This window comes from Bombus bifarius, unplaced genomic scaffold (genome assembly GCF_011952205.1).
Source record: "Bombus bifarius isolate JDL3187 unplaced genomic scaffold, Bbif_JDL3187 scf7180000007977, whole genome shotgun sequence".
In the NCBI taxonomy this organism is placed as follows: Eukaryota; Metazoa; Arthropoda; class Insecta; order Hymenoptera; family Apidae; genus Bombus; species Bombus bifarius.
Window position 1 is genome coordinate 4,238,889 of NW_022884362.1, and position 24,700 is coordinate 4,263,588.

At 34.2% G+C, this 24,700-nt stretch overlaps 2 protein-coding genes across 3 annotated transcripts in view; one reads left to right on the forward strand and one right to left on the reverse strand.

Moving 5' to 3' along the window:
• The window catches only part of LOC117204030, a 149,277-nt gene that overhangs the window by 3,656 nt on the left and 120,921 nt on the right, over window positions 1-24,700 (forward strand). The window lies entirely within an intron of this gene.
• Window positions 13,334-20,130, reverse strand: LOC117204031. Its single transcript, XM_033441029.1, has 2 exons — window positions 19,979-20,130; window positions 13,334-15,526 (listed from the first exon to the last, which is right to left on the reverse strand). The coding sequence occupies exon 2, from the start codon at window positions 14,735-14,737 to the stop codon at window positions 13,877-13,879; it is 861 nt and encodes a 286-aa protein (XP_033296920.1). The 5' UTR covers window positions 14,738-15,526; window positions 19,979-20,130; the 3' UTR covers window positions 13,334-13,876.

The following is a 24,700-nucleotide window of genomic DNA, read 5'->3' on the forward strand; positions in this document are numbered from 1 at the left end:
GTCTTTCAGATATCTTTTGGAATACATAGCAAATACATTCTGTCTGGCTGGAAACTTCTGCACGTCACTTACAAACAGTTGCGCGCATTTGGGTCGCGTATAAATGATTAAAAAAAAAAGAAACTGTCGCAAATTTAGAAAAAAATAGATTGCAGTGGACTCGTGGAATGTTTTTTTCGAAACGTGGTTGGTCAATGCATCGAACCATAAACACGACCAATGATATGAAGAAGAATGCAATCACGCTTCTGTGAAATATCGCAAGAAAAGCAAGCAGGAATTTCATGACTATAGATCTTATACTATACTATATAGACTCATTGCAGAATGTAAGTGTTAGTGATCGCAGAAACACGAGCAACAGGTTGCCAGTCGAACTTTCAAAGGATCCAGTTTTGATGTAATTAACCATAGGAGATTGTACTATGCGCGTATAGATCCATTCTGTTTCGTTACGATCTTCCGCAAATTTTACGAGACGATCGTTGATCGTTTGGTTTCATTACGATGTTCCGCAAATTTTACGAGACGATCGTTGATTGTTCGGTTTCATTACGGTCTTCCGCAAATTTTACGAGACGATCATTGTCCCGTTTCGATCGATTTTCAATTGCATGGAAGCGAGGCCTTGAATTACGTGAATGATAGTGTGTTCGTCGCTTGAAATTATTCGGATGTGGAAGATTAGTTTAATCGAGTTGATCATTAGTTAATGGTTGATCATTTTATGGTTTGAAAAGTAGTTTTGTACCATTATTTCTGGTGACCTTAACGGGTATTATGAAGAAGAGAATTATATATAAGTTAGGAAAAAGATACTCATGCTATTTATTGTTAATAAGAAACGTCAGATTTGTAGTAATTATATAGTATTATTTTGCCAGTGATACAAATTAGTGGAAAATTAATGATTAGAAGTAGCAGTTGCTACGTTCTTGTGAAATTTGCCGGCTGTTAATTTCAATTTTGTTAAAAAACTTTGCCTTATTTGCAAACTTGCACGTGTTATTTATTATACGTGTATTATTTATTATATACATTTGCTCTTTATACATGCATCTTTGCTGTTTGTATTAATATCGGAGACTTTTTTATCGATTTAGAAGAATTTTTATTTAATAATAGATATTTAGAAATTAAGAAAAAGTTAAAAATGCAACGATGACGAATATATGATTTTAAAGATACATCAACGTAGAATTTAAGGACTTGTTATTTAAAAAAATCGGTTTTCTGTGCATTCACCACTTATACATTTCACTGTTCGCAATATTACGAGTCTTATGATTTATAGGAGAGGAAACCATGTTAAATCTAAGAGAATACGGCTATATCAATGAAAAATTCAACACAGTACTCGAAGCTAAGCTGGACATTATGATTCACTCGTACATACATTTATTCAGGTTTGATGAAAGAAGGATATTCATTTTGCTTGACAATGGCACCAATGCTCGTGACTTTTACCGGATGTACAAATAGATGATTGACCGTGTCTGGCGTAACACGAACAGTTCCACAGCAGAAATTTCTTTCAAATCTGTTTCAAATCTGCTACAGAATGAACAATTTCGATATGCTGTTTCGTTTCGCAGTTACGCGCTGCGATTCGATACGTTCCGGATATTCATAGAGCATACTTTAATTTACCTACTGATTGTGCAATGCTAGAAATACTTAAATATTTAAGTGTACCTGAATATACTATAAATGCTTAATTTTAACATTTTGCTTTGATAGATGTCAGATTATATTTCAAGTATTTAACATTTTGTTTGATAGCGATACACATATGTGACGCTTTAAGATCAATTTAGTTTTATTTTATTAGCTCAGTTTTTATTTTAAATGAGTAGATATATACATACGTAAATAATGTGCTTGGTTAAGAAAGAAGGAACAAACCTGAGACGATTATTATTTACAATAAGAACATATTTTATTATTAGATATAGTGTAAGAACAGGTAAATATAGCGTAGTATAAATATTGTATAGGTAAAAATATAGTAATATAGTGTAAAGATAAAACAGATAAAACTAATCTGTGATGAACGGGTTGTTCCAATTCACTGTAACAAACATGATAGTGCTATGATAGACACTATACATAATCATTCTCACATTTTGCATAAAAATTATCAATATTAATCCTTGTAAAAGTGCCTGTATATGTTTAGTGATAGATTATTACACAATAAATGCCGCTTTCTTATTTTCTTATTTCAGACATTTTAAAATAAAAACATTCCACAATTGTCTTAGTTCGCGCGTTATTTAAAATAACAAATACACCAGATTTTTAAAAATCTAGGATAAATAAATTTACGTAATTGTAAAGATAAGGATTTACGAGGTCTAAAACTAAGGAATTGCCATAATTCGTTGAAATATAGGGCACAATTATAATCTTTACAACGATCACACGTTTCTCCCGTTATCGTTGCATTTTATATATTATTTATTATATTTGTTTAACGAGTTCGAACAGATTATAACTAAATATACATGAACTTTCGAATTTATAGTCAGACAAACGCAGTACTAACGGTATATGATCACAAATATTGTCACAAATCTCATACTCACTGTTTCCTTGATGGAGGAATTCAGGCGTAAAAGAGTTCAGTCATTCGGTCTTCAAATAGTCTTATCGGATCACCAAATTCCTACTTTTTTGTTCATCGTGTTATAACGAAATATACAATATTTTCTCTCGAATAATTTAAGTGGAGCATAAAATCTTATACATATACATTATCTACTTAAGTTCTGGCAAGAACGGGTAGTAAATTATGGATATTATTGATTATTTTGTACAAAAAGGAATATCCAACTGCCAGTCTTTTTACATACAACGAAGTAACCATTATTGATTTATATGATCATAAAATGATATCGATTGAGAATTTAATTTCTATATTGCGAGTCTTAAGAATTTGTCACGCTTTCTCTAAAACTTGCTTACATATGATACCTGAGTAGATAAGTGTGTTTTTTTCTACCAGTAGAATTCTATAGTACAGTGTAGCAGAGTAGAATCTCGATTTATTAGAAGATTAGAATTAAAACGGAACGATCGATTTATTTTAATGTATTATGGGTAATTAGACTTGTTTTAAGCTACGAATTCAAATATTAATATTAATAGTAAGCAGTAGCATAATCAACAAAAAACATATTTTTTCAAAAATTGTACATTTTTGTGAAATTTAAATCCTTCCTTAATGTATTGTAGTATAGTGGATCCTCGATTATTACGAAACGATTGATTATTGGGCAATTATTACTGTCGACATATTATCGATCGATAATCGAATTAACAGAAAATTTTTTTCATAAAAAAAAGTTGAGCGTCGAAAATAGAAACTCGGGGAAATTATTGTTTACATTTTCGTTGAAAAGTTTTTCTTCCTGTTTAATATTAACATTTACAAGATAGTTCCAGACAAATATAATCCTTTTCCTTCTTCCAATTCATTATTTACAATCATATCAACATCTATATTTAGCAGTTTACTTGGAGAATTACAATACTTTGAACAGATTGCTTTTCTAGAGATGCTTTTTTGAAAGTTTTAGCGATTATAACGTTTGATTGAATCTCTTAAAGTTATCCTTACTGAAAAGAAAGCAATATAAGAACGAAGACGTAAAAATATAAAAATTCGTACATTCAAACTGCATTTTCTACGAGTAGTTCAGATGATAAAGCTTCTGTAATGTATTGGGCTGGCAACTAAGTGATTGCGGATTTTGTCCACCTGATGACAAAATCCGTAATCACTTAGTTGCCAATCCAATATCATTCACGCGTTAGATCCAATTACAAAAGAGAAGAAAAATATGCTCGGGACGAAGCAACGACAAAAAGAAAGTGAGAAGGTTTTCTCTGCCAGCGATCTAGTTAATTAGTATGTCGTGTTTCATGGATCATTTGCATAATTTCCGCAATGACTATGAATGAGACGCGGGATATCTTTTCGAGTGCTCTGTCAACCTTGAAACGTCGATTATTAATATCGCACTTGTTTCCTTCATTTTCATTCCGAAACTGTCAAATCGTGAAAGTTACTTCAGCGAGTTATACGCGGTTGAAAACGAAGGAAAGAAAGTTGCAGTTGTTACGACGCGTGCTTTAAAACCGTGTGTACGTACATACGTACGCATTTTCGTACGCAACTTGAGTAACGACGATATTAAAATTCGCGTATCGAAAGAGAAATCCATTCGGCGCGGTGAACGCTCTTTTGTTGCATAGGAATGGAATGCCTGTTATGTTTCGGTTTAAAGCGAACATTATGTTGAGAAGTACACTCGAGAATTGAAGTGTGCAATTAGGAAGAGAAACTAATGCACTGAAACAGTTTCTATCAGTTGCGTCTAACGTCTACTGTGGTCTCCGTCGAATTTTTACGTTTACTTACTCAGTCAAGTAGGAACGAATTTAGTCTTATAATTGGGCAATGAGAATTGTTTTAATGGAAGAAGAGAAAGTGACAGGGGAAAAAGGAACACATAGTAATAAAGAGATTGAAAGGTGAAGTTTATCTCTTCAAGCGGACGCAATTAATGTAGATATTTTCTCTTTAGATTGAAGTATCGTTACGTGTTTTAAATTGCAGTTGTGAAAAATTTCAAAAATTGCGTCTTTGATCGTAAAAAATGCCAAATATAAAATGTAAAATATTGAGAATATTAAGATACAAAGTGTAATATATAAATATAATTCTATGATTGTACGAGCTTTTGGTTGAAAGATGGGTCAGTTAACGCATTACATAAGAAAGAAATTCTACCTAGTTGTATAAAATAATAATTATGCAGGAAAATGATTATTTTAGTGACACGAAGTTATTTCATCTCGCGCTAACCGAACAACTGACAATTTGCGTAACAAATTATCCTTTTTAACCAACACATACATTATTAAAACGATCAATATTCATTCTTTCGTCAGGTGGAAAGTGCTGTTAGAATTTACAATACATGTACCAATTATATCGTTATATGCTTCCTGCTGTGACTCGAGTAATTACTCGAAGACGTGAGACAAATAGAAAAACGATTGATCGGGATCAAAGCATGCGGGAAGCGATCGCGAGAAATCGTCGTTGCTCGTAACGAGGCCATTGCCGGTGTATTTTCTCAGTTATCTAGGAAACGGTTTCGTCCGTTCATGGCAAGTTTTTTTCATCTTTCCGTTGCTGCGGTGTGCGCTACATAACAAACTCGACGAGACAACTAAGTTGAGCGCGATCGTTTTACAGAAATCGTTTTCCAGGCTACGGATGGCTTCAGCTATTTTCCGTGTGCGAACGGTAAGCCTGAAATTAAACGTGTTATACCGTAAATATAAATTGCTATGAAAAAGTCGAATAAGCAAGTAGATACATAAATCAGTCGAATAATTCATAATTCTTTATTCGGAATCGATTTCACAAATGACCAACCGGAAAATCATTGTTAAATTAAACTTTGCAAATAGAACAAAAATGTATAAGTAGAGTGCAGCTTTATTTCCACGGTGAAGCATAATGGATTTATCATTTATGATTGGTCCAGGTCGTATTTCTTACTTCTCAACGTACATGTTCCGGTAAGAAATAGTTTGAGGCTACAGACACGCATTTCCTGCACCTGTCCTATATGTAACACGTTGACCATGGACATGGATAGGTACGTAAAGTGATGTACACACGTGCATGCATTGCTGGCCGTCTTGCATAATTGCGAAGCAATACAGTGCGATTTTTCGCACTTGGTCATTTTGCCTTATATCGCACTATGGATTACATTTCGTTTTCTTCCTTCTCGTTGGTTTTTTCTACTAGCGCCAGTGAAACGTTATTGGTGTATCGCGCATGATTTTCAATGTAAATTGATACTTAGGGAAACGTATGAGCTTTATCGTGTCATTATGCCATGATAGCGTGCATCTTGGAAATGCACGTTGTCCGTTAATGTCCAGGTTTTGTTTTTACCTTTCAAATATACCTACCGTACAAGTATATACTAAACTTCGAATCACTTTTCTGTCTTGAAATATTTTATTGGCTAACGTTTGAAACGTTCTATTAGAGAGGCAAAGAAATATCGTATCGTACATGTATTTTCAAAATGACACGGCTTGAACAAGATTTTCGGGAGAAGCGAAAAGTTGTTTGGAATCTTAAAGGAATTATTTATTTAAACGCGTAAGATTAGCGAAAAAGTAGATTCTAAAGGACAATGGCCAAATATTATTCTTGTAACTTTTCATTTTTATATTTGAAATTCTTTTTCAACGATCTTGACGTTCTAATTTTAATTCTTCTGGCAATTCTTTGAATTATTTTGTATCGTGACACTTTCAAAATACGCGTGTAAAGTAGCATGAGAAATGCGTGCTTTACTTTGCTGCATTCTTTGGTTCATTTTCGATCGAATCGATACTATCGTTAGGAAATTTCTTAAACTTGAGGAAAATATCAATATTCAAGTATGATTTCGAGTTGTATGCTAATGATTTTTTTTCGATACTAAAATCCTTTCTCTAATTGAAATCAAAGCGAGAGTGGAAAAAAATTTCATGGAACCATAATTGAAACAAAAATTATAAAGTTCGCGAACGATAACATTCTTCGCGAAGGAATATACTTCAATTGATTCTTGTAAGAATGTAGAGAAAACTAGGGATGGATATCGTATTTCAGAATTAACAATTTTTTTTTCTCTGGTTATTAGACGTTTAAGGAATTTCTTTGTTGCAACAGGGAAAGGTAAATATCTGTCATTGTTAAAAAAGTAGTATTGTTTCAATGCTCGTATAAATTGTCTACTCTTTTTGTAATTGGGTTAGTATAACGTGTGACGACCAGGCAACTGTTGCAACTGTAGATACTAAAATACTTGAAAAATAAAAATAAATCGTATTTAGGACGTAAAATGAAAAAATATATATAAGTAGTATAAATTTGGAATTTTATCAAAAATTCTGCTTATCTCAATATATTTAAATCAATACTTTTTTTTTTGTTTGAGTATTCTAAAACTCGTGTGATTCGTCTTCATTGCAGTATCTCTATGTTTCTTATTTATCTTTCCATTATATTTTTTTCTCTTTTTTTTTGTAGTTCTTTCCTTCATATGACAGATGGAAATCAATAGCCCAATTTACGTGGAAAAACAATCCGCACTTGTTATTGTTGCCACACTTGCTGCAGTACTATAAGAACGTAAAATATTGATAAAGGTACCATAGGTGTATCATAGAGAAATTGAAAGAATTATGTTTACTCAAGTGAACATAATTCGAATTTTGTCACCTAACAGTAATAACAAATAATAATAAATTGCCACTCATATATCAAACGACTATAAATTTATAAAAAGTATACATATATTTGGTATAAACCATTTGTTTGTCATTTAAAAACTCAATTGTACAAAACACGACGTTTAGCTCATGTGACATCACAAATTATTATAATATTTGGTTGTTTATGTAAAATTGCATTTTCCGATTATTTTATTGAAAATATTTATTTAGTTATAGTTCAGTTTCGTCTTTACTCAACTCACTTTTAACTTAACAATATATTAAAAGTGATGTTTCCAAGTGCATTTCCATAAAGGTAAAAAAGTTACATCGATATGCTGCACACGTTCACGGACGTTACCTCTTTTAGCCACACTCGTCGCTGTTTGCATTCGAATGTAAATTAGTTTGACTAATGCCTCGATGGAACGTCTTGAAACCTTTATCAAAGTCATTCGTGATTTATCGGTCATTCCTTATTTATCTCGTAAAAAGAGGAACAATCATTCTTGACAAATATGTATCGAGATACAGAATTATTACATCTACTGCAAATTTAAAAATGTATAATCGTTGTTTACTATAATAAAATAAACCTTCGATATCGTGATTCAATTAGGTTCATTGTTTAAAGACACGATAATTAGTTTCGAATTTAGTATCTATATAATCGATCCTGTATACAGAGAGTAGTTGCAGCAATGAAATGTAATTTCAGAAATAGAAAATAAATAGTATACCTTTTTTTATATCTTTTTACAGCCATAACATAGAACAGAAACAAAAATTAATTTTTTATTTAAAACAAAAGTATCAAACCAATATTCCATCTCTTTTGGCGATAAATATGTTTTCTAATTACTTTTACGCGCGGCTATTTAAACGCAACGAATGATATTCTTCTTGCATCTAATTATTCTCAACGTCCAGCTGGTTCTACACATCCGAGAAAACATTGTCGAATGTAATTTTACACTCTCATGCGAGTGCATGCAAGTGCGATCACGAACACCTATTCGTTAAAATTCAGGACTTAATTATTTCTTTAAAGGCATCGAATTGCCGATCGTAATCCGACAGAACGAAGTGAGCGATTAAATTGTTCTGGCGTAAAAACAAGGGTTCCATGAATCTCGTAACCCCGTCTTTCAAATTAAAATACGGCAATTTGTAAGCGTGTAATTATCGGTGTTATCGTTGTTTGATTTTAATTGACTTCTAAAGATGATCTGTAAAAATAAAAGTAGCTGTTTAGGCGACCTTCGCGCGGTGAGCCTTTTCTCCGTGGAATAATAATGAGCGAATTTCCTTAATGCATTTGCGTTCACGTCTAGCGCGTCGAGCTATCCGTGCTCTAATTTGCATTAACCGTTGCCTCGGATGCCCGTTAGTAAATCATTAATTTCAATGTCGACTGTGAAACGGTTTCGCCGGAAAATGGAACGTTGCGTTCAACGATGCGAATTTTACGTGGGCTCGTTAATTTGCGCGAAATGAACGCATGGATTAAACGATGTGATCGAGGTATGTAATTGGATCTTGTAATCATTCGTGCTTTTTTCTTTTCTCTTTCTCTTCTCCTTTTTTCAAACATCACGTTTGTTATTTATTACAGCAAGCTGGACGTTTTATCGACATTAGGTACAATGTTCATTATATGTACTATGTATCATGTTCAGGTATACATTACGTAAGATGTATTATATTTGACGATGCAGAATCCTCATTATGGATTTTAATATTAATAAATCTTGTTATTAGGCAGTAAATTCAACTGAAATTTTTAAGCTTTGTAGCGCTGCATTTAAGGATTATCGATAGGCTTTGCTGCTGGAGAAGCGTATTTAAAATCACACGATCGTGTTTTATGTTATCGTGATTGATTGATTACAATTTTGTGCATCAAAGGGATGATAATTATGCGGTAAGCTACGTAAATGCACGTAATTTGTATCTGACCATAATTGAGACTTCAAGTTGCTTACTAGACACTTATAGTTTCAAAGTCACTCCATGGAGATGATGACGTAATATTGAGCTCATTCCGCTAGAAATTTACATTCGATTTCGGGTCGCAGGAATTTATATGAGTCATACATTTCTGAAACAAAATCGCAAGTGATGTATCAATTAAATAGAATAAATTGTTTTTATTGTTTATTTAATTCTTAATGCGTAAATGGCAATACATTCGAGTTGTAAAACGCAGAAACACTATTTAATTATTCATATTTTTGTAAATAATATCAGAACAAGGGCTCCCATAAATTTTGCTACGGTCACCGCATCATATATTTACTATTTTTATTTTATTATTTATTTTAAAGCTTTTTTACTTTTAAATGGGCATAGATTGGACAAAATTAAAGTCTTCTCCTAGAAAGCTGGAAAGCTTGTTACGACTTGCTTTCAGTTTCACGCAAATTCCACACTCCTGACAGAGTTAACGAACGAAGATCACAGGAGAAAAACATGATAAGTATATCTACATGAATAATCTAATTTTAATTTTACTTTATGTTATAAGGATGATTTTAATATCACGTAAGTGAAAATGCAAATGTGTAATGATTAAAAAAACAATAACATTATTTTCATGCTATGACAAACAATTCTTTTAGAATTTTAAAAAGCACGATAAAATACATGTTCGTTAAAATGCATATTGCAAAGCAAAGAAGAAAGATAACTTTTGTGAGATAAGATAGACAACGCATCGAATATTAAAACTCCTCTATGAAAATTAGGAAGTTTCTTATAATGTACTCTTTTTGTGTGGTTCAAACGCGAATAATTTACAAGATATCACAAAATCATTATAATACGCGATAACGATATTTATATTTACATAAAATTTAAACTAACATAGAACAATATAACCACAATAGCCATACCACGACCCATAAAAAATATTTCATAAACGAGCAGAACAATATCATCACTCAGGTCATACAATAATATGCACTGGCATACAGCAGTATGACATTAACCGGTCAACAATATCTTAATGCACGGAAGCACGATAGCTTATCGAGCGAAAGAACTGCAACGAGGCGAACGAACAAGATATAAACGGAAACTTTTCATACATCGCGTTTCGTCGTTAAGATTCGTTTTCTCTGGCGACCGCGAGCTCGCGCATAGTCCATAAATTGCAAATTTCTCTGTACTTTCACATCAACTGCCTAGTTTCGCCTATACGAGACCGCAATTTCAGGGTCAAAGGACATCACTGTGACCTTGATTCTTGAGGCCATCTCGGTCACGAGAGTGTGTTTATAATGGAAAGTATATTAATAGAATTGATATAGTAATCGTGTGACCGCTTTATGGAATCAACTCTTGGTATCTGAATGCGAGAACGACCGATTTGTGATTAATTGTTACGTACACTTTCTAATTAAGAGTAATTATATTAAGAACTTAATGAAAAGCTAAACTTGTTGTGATTCGTTCAATTTTTATACTTCAATTTTGTTCTTTATTTTAACAAACGTGGAAGACTTTTAATATTCTTCAGCATAGATACGAGAACTTATATTCTATACGTATATCAATATCAAAATTCTTTCATATCGTTAATTTATTAATTTTTTTAAGTAGAGTCTTTAGCGCGATTGATAGGATGCATTTCTTTATGAAATCGTTTGGGAAATTGTGTTTCTTCGACCAATCGCGGGGAGACGTAATCGCAAGGAGAGACGTCAACGGGGGTCGTAAATCCCCGTTACGATTATAACAATCGACACCACGAATTGATCGATCCCCTGATTTCCGTTGAGATAATAGGGGTGATTGAGGTTGTATAACCCTGTGATTCACAGAATTATAAATTATATGTTTCCAGCACTTAGATTACACTGACGTAGAGAAATAAGTAATTAACAACTTGTCGCACGAAGCTAAGATAGATATGTGCGTTAGAGCAGGGCTGTTATAATTAGATTTAGTGTATTAGTGGACGTAGCACTATGAGATTTAGGAGAGGAAATGTATGCTCGACAATACCGAGACCGACTCTCGCGTTATGCTTAAACTGCCCCGTTGGGCATTAGCGTATACTTAGTAGTTGACTTTTCCAACGATGTAGAAGAAGTGAAGCTGAGTGACGATGCTGTGTCCGAAGAAAGCTAAGGATGGGTGTGTCTAGCGCACGGGACCATCGGATTTGTTGGTGCCGATGTTATTTAGGAGAGTGAGGGAATAGGCTTCGTTTTTAATTGGTTAAACGAAGGGTCTTAACTGCCCTCGAGAGAAAGTGGTTAGTGGGAGGAAAGTTGCAGCGTGCGTGAGAAAAACCAACTTTCCCTTGTCCAGCCGTGGTAGACAATAGTGTTTAGAAATTCCTCAGAACCAGATGTTTGTTTTGTTTAAAGGACCTTTGCAGGCAAGTGACTCGGGTTTATGACGGGTGCTTAAGGATATTGAGGGTACGCCGTACGGAAAAGCGGACATCTGGTGTCCGTCTGGCCCGCGGTGTGTGACCTGGGCCAGGCAGAGAGGCCCGGCGTAACAAATTGTTTCATGAAATATCAAACTTTAAAGGATTATAATATGTACACTGTGCCCTATTGTTCGAACGTATCAGAAGACTTGCTTACTTTTGAATTGCAATTAAAGAACTGGATAAATCCTGTATACGAAGGATTAATAGAACAGAGAGTTTCTTTTCAACGATTTTGTTTCTCCTCGTGATCCTTTCTTGCCTCTGTTCCGTGCTCTATGAATTTTATATTGTAAGACGCTTCCGCGAGGAAACCAGGCCAAATCTTACACGATTTATCGTCCCATGCTTTTATAAATTATCAATCTTTTTATACTTACTGCCTATTTAGTCTTCCTCGTTACGGAGGGCAATTAAGTTACCAAAGAAACACCAGTCGTATATTCTTTCTTGTCTCTATAAACGATACGGTTTTTTTATTATGTTTTAATTGGTTCATGTTAAGCTGATTATCTTCTTCTTTACGTTCTTCAATTTTCGCTCTTTCTTCAAGCCTTTGAACCCTTCTTTCATACCCTTGATGTATCGTCGACACGAGAAACTCGTAATGAAGCAAACAGTTAACATTGACCCAGATCATCGTGCTTTTTTGTTTCTCCCCGTAATGCTTTGCACATGATTAATCGACGGGGCAGTAGTATATCGTTTATCGCGTTAAAGTTCAGAAAAGGTAACTTCTTTCACGTGCTATGTAGCTTGGAAGTTTGTTCGCAGGAGGATTGCATCAGGTGTACGCTTATAGTGACGGGGCACATTTTGCAACCTCCTGTCGAGTCTTCTTCAGTCGAGCAAAAAGTCAATAGCGTCGACGTATTATGTCTATATTCTTATTTACGAAGCGATTTTTACAGATAGCGGGAAAAATAGTCGGCCACGTCTCATGCCGTGAAATTATTGTTCATCGATGACATTTATTTTAGACCATTGCAGTTTTTGTCAGAGCTAATCCACCGGCAGAATTTGCAAAATTATAATAAAGCTCGATCGAAGATATTAGGCACATCGGTAAAGTAACTGAAGCTGTCAAAATAGAATTCTCAACTGTTTATGTCTTCAATCCTTTGAGTACTTGGTCCATACAAGCAACATGAAAGATGTACGAGCGTATAATGCTTGCAATGGCGAGCATAGAAATAGCAACATTCTGTTTTCGTAACTCGTGTGAAATAAGTAATGTTTATTTTTACATTAATATTATTATGTCGAGAAAAAGAGGGAGAATGAAATATTTGCAACATTCTAACAGATATTCGAAGAAATATATATATATACACCATTTATTTATAATGGTGCTATAGTATAATATACTTTTTAAGTATGTGTTACCTATATCTAAATTAATTTTATTATGTCGTGGATACACATAAAAGAGTAGATGAAAACAAAATCATCGAAGAAACGAGATATTATATAAACAATAATGTAGACGTATACACAATTAATCTTGTACTGTATCATGAAAGAAGTAATTACTTTCATGATATATTTACAAAAAGTTCAAATCATTGGAATAATTCTTTTTTCTACCACATATTATTATTTTAATAAGCACTGAAAGGGTTATTAAACATATATATAACATGTAGATATGTTGTAAACATTAGTATATCTTTGAATGCATCAACTCAAAATTGACGCTTATTTGATATCGAAGATTTGAAGTATACACAGCTTAATGTCGTTCAGTTAGCAAAATTGAAATTTTCAAGCGCAAGCTGTATTCTTTTGAAAGAAATATCTCTAACTTTACGACCATTACAGCTAACTTCGTCGTAAACCATACTATATAATATAATTATCAGAATTGAAATCTCCGCGTCCTTTTTAATGAATTATCTTTTCTCTGTTTTTCCTTTTTTTTTCTTTTTTTAACGCTGGTATTCGGTACGAGCGTGTCATTGAACCTAATTGCAATACTAGCGAAACTTGGTATATTTCTTCCGAAAGATCACAGTTGATACTCGAAAGCCAGAACTTTAACAATCAAGTTTTTTCCACTATTGATTCGGACGAACAGAATTTATAACTACTACGTGCCTCTTAAATTTATCTACGTTTCAACATTATAAGACTTCAAGGCCATTTGAACGTTTCATCGCAAGACGCTTCATCTTCCAAGCTCAAGGGACAGTATTCATCAGCAGTGACCCTGTCCAAATCCCCTATATCCGCTCTAGGTTTGAACGGTAGCTCGGAAACCAAAATACCTTCTAGTGGTTCTTTTTCATCCGCGTCCTCCTCGAACTCCCAAAAATCATCATTGGAAACGTGATTGCCGATGACCGACTTAAAATCCTTTTCACTGAACGTGATCGTCTTCACGTTTCGTCTTTTGGGTAATTGCTTCTCGCGTAAAATGTCCCTAGACATGGCCAGCTTCCTGTCGTATTTGATTCTCTTAACCGTGCTCTTAGACACTCGGGAGACTGATCGATGACGATCGTCGTTCTCGCGACGTTCGAGGTCACGGTCGTCGTGATTAATAGGTTGTCGAGAATCCTGTTCATTCTCGGTCGACTTCCTTCTTTCCAGCTCCGATTCCGCGACAGTTCCCAGGAATGCATTTTTATCGGTAGATCCCCCTGCGGCGGCCTCGTTTTCACTGGTGCCACCTGTCACCTGTGGCTCCCCATTCGTTTCCACAGAATCATTTTCTGCAGCTTCGACCGCACGCGCAATCGTTTCGACAGCTTCGAGAATCTCCCGCGATGGCTCCACAGGCGGATCGGGGTGTGGCGTGGTAACCTCGGAATTGGTCTTATCGACCGAGTCAGCTTGTACGTCGGACCTCATTCGCGGATTCTTTCGATACTCTTCCTCCAAGTAGCTCCGGAACTGGTCTCTGAAGTAACTGTCGATCATTTTCCACACGCTGGTGCTGTACCAGGTGAGTATACCAATGAGAAACACGCCGCGAAAGATCAATCCCAGCATGATCACACCCGAGCGTTATTTATTGCTAAATATTGCTCGTGGTAAATCAAACGAATAATAAGAATGCGCATAATTTAACGATTGATATTTTGCTTATTAAAATTTATGAAGGGTCTGTGATAAAATGTCCATGATTATGGTCTACTGTAATGTAAGCGATGGAATACTTTTAGGAAGTTTGAGTAAGAGTACCTTATGACCTAGAGAATCGATACATAGATACTTGATACTGTGGTACAAACAAGGTAAAATAAATATTTCTGTAGCTCTTTGATGTTGAATCATGTTACGTGTTACGTTAATGCGAGCGTACGTCTAGAGTTCATGTTCAGAAAGCAAAGGATAATTTGCAGCGTGTAGTTATAAACGCTGAATTACTCCAAGAAAATGCGTTAGATATATCGATTGTAGTATCGTTAACTTCTCTCTACTATATCAAACTTCGTCCAAGATTTTTTCTCAAATTTTGCGAATAGTTTCGCTCAAAAGTTTCCGCTTATTCCGTTTCCCCGAAATAATATTCCTTTAGAATACTTATAGCTTCCTGCATTTTTGGAAATCCCATCGTGACAAAAACTAAAATCGAATTGGCGATTACGAACAGTCGCATCATTTCGAGACCACTGTTAGATCTTAACCATTCGCTGAATCCTTGATTATCCACGTCCTTTTCAACATCGTTTTTCTCATTTTTCTTGTCTTCCGGGCCGTTCATTTCGTTCTGCCGTCCTTTTCCGCCTTTGTTTTCATAATTGCCGCGTTTTTTCATCGCTTCTATGTGGATTGCATCTGAAACTTATAAAATTCCCATTTTTAACAATTGCAGACAAAAATTAGATAGATACACGCTTTCGCTTTTGAAATAGCATTCTATTTTTATCGTACTGTAAATTATTCTTGTTGATTCAAGTTTCACGAGAAATATCACATGGAACACTAATTTTGGACATCACTTTTCTGGAGTACAGTTCCTGCGTATCTATAGTAAGCGCGCCTAAAATACATTGCTTTAGAAGCCGAGGGGTTCACAGTAAAAATGGAATTGTAATGTTTTTAGTTCACTGTTGTGCTCATTCATGTGCTCACTTGGTCTTATTGTATCGACAACTAGGACAGTAAGTTTAACATTTTTAGTGTCTTCATAATTTTCCTTTCTATCGTTTTTGTTCCAAATTGGAATGAAACATTGACGCAATAAAAAAGCAGTAGTCGATTCAATTATTACTGACGTTTTGTTGCATCATTAAAATTAAGAAGCAAATTTATTGAAAATATAAAAAAAAGATATGAACAGAAAAATTCAATTTATTAAATTATTTAATTCCATTCGTGTGTAATTAAAATTTAATTTGACATATCGCTTTAAAGAATTGATTTCGTCATTTCGTGGTTTGAAAATAAATATTAATGAAACACGGTATTCGATTAAGAAATTCTCAATTGATGTACTGACGTGATGTTTATGGAATATGAACCATCATGTGAATAATGAATTACCATGTACGCCAACAGCGTCACGTGTGTAAGGATTACGATTAATTTAAATTTGATCAGCTGTGAAATAAATGAATATACAACTCATGTGTTTACTTGAAAACGGAACAAATCTCTTTCAGATAGTCATTGTTTGTAATCAAATTATATCGTACAAGAGCACAAGAAACAAAACACGATTTGTGTTGGCAATTTACTATGGTAGCAAACGTGTTAACCATAATAATACGAATCACAATTGCTCATGATACTTACGTATAATCTTCTATAATATTCTCTCTAATCCTCTACTCTACCTATACGATAGACAATATCTAGTCTACCTTTCTATCTTTCTAATTCCCTCAAAATGACGAAACCAATGAAAATCAGTCGACGATTAATTTCATACTATTCTTTAAATTTAATATACAGGGTGGATGGTAACTGGTGGTACAAGCGTAAAGGGGGTGATTCTACGCGAAAAAAGAAGTCGAAAATATAGAATAAAAATTTTTTTTTAATTCTTTTTTTTTTTTAATTTTTCCATCGAGACAACGATCCGTTATTACGAGACGTGATAAAGTGCACGCGTACCGAGCTAAAATTCAAAGTCGATTTTCTCGAAAACAAAGCCTCAAATGAAAAATCTTTATTCTATATTTTCGACTTCTTTTTTCGCGTAGAATCACCCCCTTTCCGCTTGTACCACCAGTTACCAACCACCCTGTATAATTTAATATCGGAATTCAAGAATCGCAACGATTGTAATCATCTCTTCCTAAAGATGTACCAAATACGTTTCAAATATCATGTTAAAGTATTCAACATCGGAATAATTATATTCCCACCATCTTTTCGATTCTACCATAATGGAGTTCCTCTAATCGTTGTAAAATTGCGGTATCGCGTCCATGCATTTGACGGCATAATGGTTTCGATGCAGACTAAATGAACTGGATTTGAGTACGCCCATCCGTACTGTTGTCGTCGAAATGTTAGACGATCCACACGCATTAACTTTCGCATACAGCACCGATAGAGGCAGGATATTTCAGACATTCCGGCACGTACGGAAGAGACGAATGCTCGAGCGAGCGCGCGACGATCGTCATTCGATGTATGCGCGTAATTTACTTGCGTGTGTGTAATGCCGCGTGGAAAATACATATGTATGTATAGCTCTTAAACACGTGCAGGTTTTAGGACAAGCAGTCGAACAACGAAAGCATCCATTTCTGCGCCACGCGTGTTCTTCGCCACTCGAGAAAGCAATCTACGGTGGCTACAAAAAGTACTGGCACACGTCCTTATTTTCCAATGAAACGTTTTTTTAATCCGGTCCTACGCTTCATTTTCATAATTTCAAATTTTTGTAGTCATATACGGGGATACTATTAAACGATACTAAATTTAATTGTATTTAGCTTTAATTAATTGGTGCTCAAATGCAATAGAATGGTCTGACAACACTCTTTTTTATACATAATTCATTCTTCGTTTTTTAGATTAGACTCAAACTTAGGCTGTTTGGTATTTTTTTGTATTTTTATAAAGTAGAAAGTATTTTGTAAGTTTGGAGAAGTTTCCTTATATAGAGAGATGTTTAAATAGAGCACATTTCCTATTACAATTGTTAGTTCGTGTAGCAAGTCGTGTTTCTTAGAACATTGAACATTATCGTTATAATACACTAACTCCATTAGTAGTTACAGAAATGAGTAAATACAATTTTGTATTGTGGTTTTTCTTTATTAAGGATGAGATGAATCATTTCAAAGAAGTTGGATTGTTTTATCAAATTGTTGTTTACAATTAATTGAGATTTGATAATAGAGCTGAGAAGCTTTTAAGAAACTTCTGATATTGTTTCAAGGAAGAAAAAACAAAATTTTTACAAAAAGAATGTCGATGTGTTTAAATACTTATCTGCGGCAGTATACGTGTAAACGATTAGAATATATTATAAATCATCTCCGAACCTGTTCCCATAAAGTGTTTAAAAAAGTAATCAGTAAATAATGTCAAAATTTTATAGAAAATTTCAAGAGTAATATGATTTCAAAATTAGCATAGGCACACAGGCACAAGTGTTGAAAATTGTATTATGACGTTGGTGTGAAATGTCGGTATAGTATTGGTTAAAACAGAATTCCCACACTTTATCACGGCCTTGTTTCTTCTCTAAAACTTGGACTTCTCTATTGAGCTTCTAATTACCGAAGTTTGCTCTTTCATTATTTCTGTTGAAACTTGCATAATGTATGGCAAAAGTTGGACTGCCGCTGGCAAAAATAGATAGTTGTTAACTAGGAGACAATTATAAGACTTCATCGGTACAATACTATGTCTATCGTTCGTTTCTTGTCTTCTTTTATCCCTTATAGACCTTTACATCTTTGTATCGATCGCTTTGCTAGAATTTAATGTTACATAATTTACAAGAATATCGTTATTTTAATATCGCATTTTTGCTTCCAAGGTGATATAACTAAGACACAGTAATTTTCCATCAAATGCTAACGACTGGTTCTAATCAGAATGACACATTTCTTTATCCAATGGAAGATCTATTATAAAATAGAATAAGAGGTTTTATTTTTGTAATCTTTAATTTATATTTTTTACAAAACTATCAGAAATTTTCTCGCCGTGCTTTGAAAAATGTCTGAACATTGATCTGATACCATAGATGCTAAAATAGAAATAAATTGTTTCGCTAAAAGTTGAAAAATCGTGATTACTTGAACGACTGACCAATGTTGTCGTTCTATCTTATCTGTAAAATTATTTTTAACTCCTTTAATTCCTTTCTGCCTGTTCAAATGATATTTAAGGTTTTACGAAACTCGTAGTAAACGAAATATCGTAGGCCAGTGCGAGTTCAATCCCCGAAATTGCATCGCAACTAGATCAGCATATTGTAATTGTCTCATGAATAAATATAAGCTTGTTTTCGTATAAGTAGGATGGCAAGTGCAGGCCGATAAATTTTTCCTCCATGGGTTTAAAACTGGTTCGTCCCTTCCTTGCTCCGTTTAAACGTGATTTAAAGTTGCCCTCCGAAAGTTAGCGTTGATGCGTTGCATAAATGAACAATCTCTCGAATGGCATCTTTTAAGATTGTATATTTAAAAAGTGACTTAATCTAATAAGACTTTTATCCATGTTATCTGTCTCTTTTCCACGTGCAATCGACTAAAAATATACTTATCTGTCTATGATATATATTGTTATCTATTTTTTTTTATGTAGGTGTTTATTTTTTATTGGTAAAAATAGAAGAATTCAGTAGATAATTTCAAATAAACTACGAAGAAAAATTCAATAAAGAAATTGTAGCCAACTCCATTCTGTAGCAGTATAATAGAAGAAATTTTGCGCACAATATTCAGTCTCTCAAATTATGATTCAAATTAAAATTACTATTTATTCCCTTCACCCATCTTTTACTCCATAGATTCGTGTTATATTTATTTATCTCATCATTACATCACTCTATTAACGGTATCCTACCTCAATCATTAACCATAAATCACGAAATTTATCATATGACAAGAATGGAAACATTGGAGATACATAGCTGGTGAGTTGGCATCGCGAACACGATATTTTACAGTTGGACGATCATCCTTCACCGCGTGTATTTTTTTTTTTTTTTTCATTCCCGCTCTTTTCCGATTCAATGTAAAAGTTGGACATGCTTTATGAAGTCCACCGAAACTAAATTACCTGAACGCGAGAGGTTTTGATCGCGTGAGAACTCACCGCGATAAATCAGCTTCCTGTCGATCACCGAGCAAAGGTCAGTGAATCACACGATTCGACGTTGAATTTTCACGCAACTTTTCTGCTCGCTGGATTTTCGTGTCGTGGCACATGGAAAGACCGTCGCCAACTGGTTGCCAGTTTTTCTCTTCTATATCGTTGTGGATCGTGTTCATAAGGCTTCTTCAGTGGGTAAGCTCATTACAAGACTCCCTGCTCACGTCAAGCGTTCTTCGAAGCGCGTATCTCGTATCGCGTATAAAATGGTTCGAGAAATGTTTAAAATTGAGATAATTTGAAAGAACGAAAATTAATTGTCGCATGGAACATACGTAATATAATGTACAGTTGACGCTCCTATGATTTTTTCTTAAGACATATGCGTAGGTTTGGTATTCTGTACTGGAGATATAACGTTCGTAATATCCACTGAATTTGTCTAATAATAATTTGTAACATTATAATATGATAAGATAAAAGAAAACGAACTTCAAAGCACGGACAATTATGTTGAATTGCAGCAACAATTGTACAGAATACCTACAATTATATCGAAGGTATGAAATAAGATAAAAAAGGAGATTTAGGAAGTGTAAAATATAACGATTATTAGGAAATTAGATTAGATTTTCAATGACAGTACGTAGATGTTTGTTCGATCTAGCTTGTGGTGACGATCAATTTGGTACACGATGATCGATACGGGTTTTCAAATACGACGTTATTTTCCATTTAGAATGTGTCAGTTAAAACAAGGAACGCTTCATCAATCACGCGCTTTATACAATACTTTCCGTAAAAGAGTATCAAAATATAATGACATGGTATTCTATCGCCTGACGAAAATAAAATGTAAATTTTCACGAAACATTACGTTATTAATTATTACTCTTCAAAGTGTATTTGATCATCAGTATAATATAAATATGCAAGTTCTATTGAAATAAATTACCTTCATATTTGAAAATCACGTAAAAGCGTGATAAGTATATTTTTGTCGATCCTTCTATTTTAATGTCACTTTATGACTAATAAACGTTTTAACACAAAACAGCTGAAAATGGAAAGATCTTGTTAGCTCCAGTCAAAAGTATAAAACCAAGACAAGCAGTATTTTCATATCTACGATATTTGAATATCTTTCGATATCTTAATATTATGACAGGCACTCACTAAAGAGAATGAAAAATGCTTGTTGAATCCCAAATCAAGTAGAAAAATAATGGTAAAATAAGATTGATTAAAAATATATTGCAGTATTAAACTGTCGCTTTATAAAAAATGTAAAATTTGACGTATCCTTATCATCTTATTTCTCTGTACTCGTCACTTGGAATTTATAATATCAATGCCAACAAGACACACGCTTTTCATTGTATGGATTTTTTTATTCCTGATATATTATTGCAGAATTTTATTATTTGCTTGTTTGATGCGACGTTTCATTCGTTTTAAAGTACGTACGGAAGTTTTTGAGGACACCGCTCGAAACCGTACCATAGTACTTCGATATTCAATAACTATCCGCTAATCCGCTAGTCTACGTAAGTATGTCGAATCACTAGAAGCCAGATACGTGAATATTTGTTCTTTTTTCCACTTTAGGTTCATCGACTTCGCAATTATTAGTGATAAACGTAGACTATGTTTATCGACGTATATGCAGAAATATATGTGCAAGGATAGATAAAATGTTTTCTTCTAATACAATTAATCCATATCATTTTTTATTCTTTTTCTTTTCTTTTTTTTTTATGTTCTTTACGAATGAAATGTAAAATGTAAGTGTTACGTAATTGTTAGACGAGAAAAAAAGAGACTCTGAAGGGGCAGCCTCTTCATTAAGCTACCTCAAGGGATTGCTCTTTCTCGATGGAGAAATTGAATTCTAATATAGTTACCTCGATCTTCGTTTCAACGATGACGCTGGAAAAGCTAGAATGCATCTCTACATAGGTCTGTTTAATTTTTCTATTTTGTACAATTTTTCTCTTCGCTGCTCAAATTACATTTACGTTCGTATTATAAAATATGCGGTGGGTACACTAATTTATTTTATGAATCTGATATCTATAGGTTGCAAATTAAAAAGATATTTCGCCTGGTGAAAAAGGATCCTATTTTTCAATTTTCCCTTGATACGAGTTTCAGGAAAACATATATTTATATACATGTTACAGTTATACGTTTTAAACTGTGGTCTAGCTCTGTGGTTTGTCTCTGGTCTATCCGAGACAATATTTTTTCAACAGAGAGGAAAAGTCTCAGTTAGCGGATGAAAAGCTTCCTTTACGGTCAAGGGATGGAGTTTATTGGTCGTTTTGTTGAGAAATTTCCAGGTCGCTCGTAACTAATGTACCACGTACGAACGGTCAAGAGTCTCTCCGGAACTCTTACACTATACCATACCCTTTCGTTCTATTTATCTTATATCTGCCAAGGAATACATAGCTTTAGAAAGATTTCATGAGGTAACGAGAAATGATTGCATTACGTTCACCGACAGTGCAGTACAGATAGCAGAAGCAGCGAAAAATAGGTTTGATTCTACACGAATTTAATGGATAGAGATCATTATCTCTCTGATGTGTACAGATTATTACTGTCTATCGACAGACCAGTCTCTTTCTCTTCTCTTCTAGCGAATATATTGTTCTTAGAGCACGCATTGCTAGAGGGTTTACATCGTTTCCTTTCGAATGACATTACCAACTTCTTCTTAAACAATACGTCGTTATCATACACTGTTGGCCATCAGACTCGCATAAACATCGCTAGCCGTGATTACCACGTGAACACAGACAGAACAAGGAACCTCGGAAGCACAATACCGTGCCATATCCGTGCCGCGACTATTTTAACTCTGAATTCTTATCGTTAGTGGAAAGTGGAAAAGATGAGTAGGTAATGTGCATCGACGCGTTTCTGGGTAAGTCCGGAAGTAATTCGAACCAACAATTTTACGCGAGGAAATTGAAGGACGAGTGTAAACAGGTAGGAAAATCTATAAGTAATTTTACTCAAAGTTTACGATATTTTCTCAGAAATTGTTTAATTATTTTATAGTTCTATTTAGTTTTAACAATAAGCAAGTAGTAAACCTTTATTCATGGATACACTGACTTACAAATGAAAACAGATAACAGGGTATATATAAAAATCTCTCAATAATGAAAATGCTTCCTAGAATTACAGTATTATAAATCTTCATAAATTTCAAACAATCTTCGTCGTAATCAATCGCAACGGAGCTTAGAAAGCTATTAATACGTATATTGTTTGCATACAGGATTCGTGTAGTCTCATTAAGACTTCCGTGGGTTATTTATCAAAATCAACACGGCACTTAACGCGCTAACATATTGTTGACGGTATACCGTGAAATAAATTTTACCGCCGCTCCCGTATTTCTGGAAAATATGTCAACGTTCATCAAGTGAAAAACGTTGATTCACGCTTGCCGTCCGCATCGTCTAAAAAATTAAAAATGTCGATTCCGCCAATAGTATAATCCAGCACTACTTTATTTACATAACCACACCACTGCTTCATTTATAGAATTTAATATTAATTTCATAGATTACATAGATTAGAAACAAAAGCACGAATTGAGAAATTGTTATTTGAAAATCACGTGAATATTGGAACCCAGATTTATAAACAAAACAGTAAGCTGAGATAACGCCTCTAAAAGAGGATAATTTATCAGGCGAGTTTATTTTCGTTATAAGACTCCACAGAATTCTGTGTTGAACCCTAGCTACGCCACTTAAGGATTCTCGATGCTGTTCAACGCGTGCTTGTTATTTTTCGCTCTGTAGAAGTTGCTTGTAGACATTGCTATTACGTCTGTATGTATTTGCTCGCTATGTTTGAAGAGAAAAATTGTTTGCGAAGGTTTTCTGCGATCCTCGAACATCTTTTCTATGAGGAAGCTATCGATGTAACTTCACCATTTTGGTTGTTCTTGTTTGATTGCCATGAAATTTGACCTACTTAAGCCTACTTAACCAAGGAAAAGATATTTCAGGCGATCAAGTGAATTAACCTTTCTCTTGAATAAATATTTTATTTGAATTCTAAATTATTTTTTATTTGCAATGAAAACGAGGATTTGGTAGTAATATTGGTCTCTTCATTCATTTATCGTTAATCGTCAGTCTATCTTTATTCGAATAAACGAAATGAAATGAAACGGGTGACTGTTCTATTATCTGAAAATTTCATCACCTGACTATTTTTATCTTTCTATTAATTCGGATATGAGAAGTTCCCTTGAACTTTCACATCCCCTCCCCTCGCCCTTTCCATTTGTCAAGACTCGTCACCGTAACACTGCTCGCAAGTTTGTTATTCATAAAATGCTTTTGATTTACATTGTATTCATGAATCAGCATTGTCTAAAGGGGCATAAAAATTTGTACTGACGCGACACGATGAAAATAGTATTCGCTAAATTTACATTGTCAGGTGGCTCACCTGTTACGCATACAATCGGCCTGTATGCATGCATGTGTTGCGTACGCAAACGTGATTTGTTTGCTGAATTATTCGGCATCTCGTTACGTAACCCTAATTGCGCGCTATACCTACCCGTATGGCCAGTTAATTGCAACAATAACGCGAGCACTGAAAAAGAAGCGTCGATCGTATGAGCCTATATACAATTTGAAACTAAAAATAGAACAGTAAATAAGCAGGGATAATAAGCACAAAAATAAT

Excerpts from the sequence above, each read along its gene's own strand:
- LOC117204031 (XM_033441029.1), bottom strand. The coding sequence starts at position 14,737 with ATGCTGGGATTGATCTTTCGCGGCGTGTTTCTCATTGGTATACTCACC.